General features: G+C 38.3%; 1 protein-coding gene across 1 annotated transcript in view; it reads right to left on the reverse strand.

Moving 5' to 3' along the window:
- Positions 1–1,727: 1,727 nt before the first annotated feature.
- PFDN4 (prefoldin subunit 4) overlaps positions 1,728–4,467 on the reverse strand; it is a 4,122-nt gene continuing 1,382 nt past the window's right edge. The window contains exons 2-5 of the mRNA XM_019470694.1: positions 4,138–4,383; positions 3,597–3,704; positions 2,435–2,578; positions 1,728–2,138 (exon numbers count right to left, since the gene is read on the reverse strand). Coding sequence (XP_019326239.1) covers positions 2,007–2,138; positions 2,435–2,578; positions 3,597–3,704; positions 4,138–4,383 — 630 coding nt within the window. The 3' untranslated portion in view covers positions 1,728–2,006. The remainder of the gene's footprint in view (positions 2,139–2,434; positions 2,579–3,596; positions 3,705–4,137; positions 4,384–4,467) is intronic.

Genomic DNA, 4,467 nt, shown 5'->3' on the forward strand with positions numbered 1-4,467 from the left:
GCTACCATATCCACATTTTACCTAAGAGTAGCCGAAGTATTCACTCGGGAAGTAAGGAAAAACTTGAACTCTTTCCTGAGGCACAGGTTTGAATTAAAACCGCAACCAATTAGAAAATGTTAAAAATCTGTACAGTTATAGCCAGGGTATTTGTACAGATGTTCAGCAGCAGCAGCATACAAACCATTGGAATTCTACCGAAGAGAAACCTGGGAAACGCCAGGGCTAGACAGAACATTAGCACAGCTATTGAGACGTACAGCCAGCAGTTGATATACATTGTATGTAACATAAGTGCTTGTGTTGAGGTATTAGAGCTTCACTGTTGAAGAGAGTCTTCTCTTATGGCTCTGCTAAACCTTATATACAACCTTAACAAACTTACGTAAACAACTATGTAAGTTACAACACTGTAATTCATAAATAACAATCCACTGGTGAAATCCTGCTCAGGTGTACTGAAAATCCAAGTTCAATTTCACTACCCTGTTAAAACTACTTCAATAACAGAGAAACCAAGTGGGGTTTTTTTAATCCACGTTCACGCTCTTTGAAGAAAAGATGCTACACGATTGACCTATGATAGGCAGGTACTAATCACTTTATAAATATATAGTCATCTCATACTCTGATTATTCATATTAAGAACAATTACTGTAGATTAATATTTTGCCAACTGCATTCTCTGTCCACACTGTTTTGGAAAATAGCTTAAAAAGACAATTTACGTATGCTAAGATTTCATTTTTAAAAACAAAGTCATAATGAGCAGGTATTTCCACAGAACAATACATTAATCAAAGCAGGCAACAGTCCAAAAGCAGAATTACAGCGAGACAGCATCTCATTTTTTTTCAGGATGTAATGAGTCAGCAAATTAAGACATTTAAAAATTACATTCAACTCCACATAGTGATGGGAGACATAGTTCCAGGGACTGATGCTGACGTAGCAACATCATGTATGAACAATTCTGACATTAATTTGATACATAAATGTGGATTTAGAAAACAACTGTTCAGGATTTACATATGCTAAGATTTCATTTTTAAAAACAAAGTCATAATGAGCAGGTATTTCCACAGAACAATACATTAATCAAAGCAGGCAACAGTCCAAAAGCAGAATTACAGCGAGACAGCATCTCATTTTTTTTCAGGATGTAATGAGTCAGCAAATTAAGACATTTAAAAATTACATTCAACTCCACATAGCGATGGGAGACATAGTTCCAGGGACTGATGCTGACGTAGCAACATCATGTATGAACAATTCTGACATTAATTTGATACATAAATGTGGATTTAGAAAACGACTGTTCAGGAAAATTAGAAGACACCATTCTGATTTACAGCATCTTTTGCTATTCCCAAATACAAAGTAGTAAGTGATTGAATATGACTGTGACTCCAAAAGCTTTTATTCAATACCGATGCGAGCTTTAAAGAGCCCTCCTTTCTCCCCTGTCAACTTGTTGCCATGTTGTGCACTGAGCTTACAGTGTTTGTGCTCTGTGAGTTAAGACTGAAAGACAACGGATAGATTTAGTATTTCCAGGAGGGCTGCTAAAAACAGCTAAATAGCATTACAGCTGACTGTGAGATCATGCCCTATATATTACAGAGAAACTTTTATCAAACAGGCATTACAGTGCAAATCAAAGATTCCCCATTTCTATTGTTTTTATACTTAAGTATTTTCATGAGTGGAAAAGACCAAGGAAACTACAATAAGTGCCTGACTTTATTACTTTAATCAACAATGCAAATATTCCAATCTTGATGCTTTACCAACAGTATGAAGTTAATGCTTTCCTAAACAAATAAATAACTGCAATAACCAAAATAAGAAAGCTCTGATTAAATAGATGGAACCCAAGACAGGAAACTTAAACAAAAAACAAAACAAACAAAAAAGTGGTGGATTTTTTTTTTTAAATGTAATTGTAACAATGTCAAAACATTTAATAAAACACGGAAAAGTTGTATGGTATATTTAGAACACCTTTAACTGTCCTCAGCCTCAAGATTTATGTTATTTCCGAACTTTGCATAGAGCTGAACTTTCAGGTCAGATAACACCCTCTGAATTGATTCCACTCGGGATTCTAACACTTCAATTTCTTCTTGTAAACTTTTCTGAAAAAGAAAAAAAAAATCAACTAGTTATGTAAAACAAACTGAGTCATGTTTGTCAGCAACGTATAAACAATAAAGAAGTACCTCTTTGCCAACTTTTTGCCAAGTCAGGCTGTAAGACTTATTACGGGGCCAAACAAAGGCTAGCATGACTTTGTATACTGAGATCCCAGTTACGGCTTACCGTGCATGCACATCCCCCTCCTCACATCATAAATCAAACGTGAACTTTAGAAAGTAAAAGGTTCAAAGGATGAACAGATCATCCCATTCCAACGCTCACTGCCCAGACAAACCTTTGCCTCCTCCAGCATCTCTTGTGTCTCTTCTTGGGAATGACTAATGAAGACATCTCCAATTTGGTAGGGTATCAGAAGTGAATCACCATCATCAAGCATCATGATGTCATCACAAGCATCTTCCAAATTCTGAAGTTGTTTCTATTTATCAAGACGTAAGAAAGGTGGTCACTTTGTACTAGGTAAATTATTTCAACAGATACATTGTCATGCTATCAGCCGAATAATGAACTCGGTGAGTCTTCATTTTGGGCAAAAATCCTACCTGCCAGCATGATATCAACATGTTTAATAGAACAGTTCCAGAGCTGTAATTTAGCATAAGTATTTAATTCAATGGACCTGTACCAGTAGAAATTTCTAGTCAATACTCATTATCTGTCATTAATAGGATAATTAATTGTCCAGACAAGGGGGAAACACTTCAGATTTAAATTTCACCAATATCTGATATGTTCTTACACAGAAATTCTTTTCTTTAGCTAGATAACAGAAAAAAATAATAAATAAGATAGCAAATGTTAATTACTTTATTGCAAAAGTAGGATTGCTTAGAGTCCCAGCACCTTAAGCCATCAATGGAACATCAACATAAAAAGGCAACATTTTTACAATATACATATCAGGCAAAGTCATTATAGAAAACATTTTGTGACAGTACTAGCATTTTTTAAAAACTCGGTAAAACTTCTTTGGAAATGCTATGACTGATGAAGGAAAGTGAATTAATACTAAAAAAGAAAATTAGAACCCTCTTCAGCCTAGCAAGAGAAAACCTCTGCGCTCATAATGACAATCTCTGTCAACACATCGAAAGAAGAACGTAACAAACAACTGCCTTACTGGTTCAAGAAAAAATAAGTATGAACAATCTCAGGCAGGAAATTTTAAGAACACTACAAACAGCCATTATATATAGACAATGCTTCATATATGACAACTAAGGAGTTCTAAGAACTGCATGCAGAAATATACTAGCGGCCTTTATTTCTCGTGACCTCTTTTTCCACTTTAACATTCTCCGGCTATTTTCAAAGTATAAGAAATTCCATATTAGAACCACAGCATTACTTACAGTAATCCACAGCCCATTTTCTGTGTTACAGCTGAAAATTAATTCAGAGCAACAACGAATAAGTGATATCTGAAGCAAATATACCTTTTTCACTTCTATTTCTTCTTTCAGTTCTGTGATCCTGCTGGTATTTCTTGCAAACTTGTTAATTTTCTGTTGATCTTCAAAAGTAACATTGACATCTTCTGCAGCCTGCAAGGAGAAGAGCTCAAAATGAAGACTTCACTTCTTACATTAACTTGACTCTCACTACAAAATTACTCCTACAAAGCTTCTGAAAAATAACTTTACAGCCGCTACATTCTGCTTATACACTTGATTCCTTGAAACGCCTCCTCAAGGACATCAGCAATACCCACATTTAGCTGGGCAGAGGCCCTAGCAACATCCAATTAAAACACCAGCTATCCATGGCATCCTAATACCAAAGGTTGTTTTCTTGACAGCACTGACAGTTGAACCAGACACCTCTGCTCCAAGATCACTGCAGGGTACAGCGCAACATGTCGATGTAATCTGTCAGCAACACCATTTTATGCTAATTGGTCAGCCGGGATGTGCTACAGTGCTACAGGAGATTTTAAACCCACTGAACCGTGCCTGAGGCAGACTCTCCCTGACTGACCTGCGGAGGTGGCGGCAGGGGCTGCGGCGGGCGACCCGCTGCTGGACACGGGCTGGGTGTCCTCCACTTACAGACAGTTTGCGCGGCAAAAAGGGCTTTAGCCAGTTCACAACAAACTGCGCCAGCAGACTCCGTAGCGTCGGTGTAACCGCATCCGCACTTCCACGCCTGATGGCACGATGAGCCAAGATAACAACGCCAGGACCTTAACGCACCGACAAGCGACCGGGGTTTTTTCGGCAGGGCCTAACCCGGCGCGGGCCTGACCCGGCAGCGGCCTAGGGAAAGGGAATCCCCCCTCCGGCACAGGGCTGCCGCCCGGGGGGGGGG

This window comes from Aptenodytes forsteri, unplaced genomic scaffold (assembly GCF_000699145.1).
Source record: "Aptenodytes forsteri isolate BGI_AS27 unplaced genomic scaffold, ASM69914v1 Scaffold159, whole genome shotgun sequence".
In the NCBI taxonomy this organism is placed as follows: Eukaryota; Metazoa; Chordata; class Aves; order Sphenisciformes; family Spheniscidae; genus Aptenodytes; species Aptenodytes forsteri.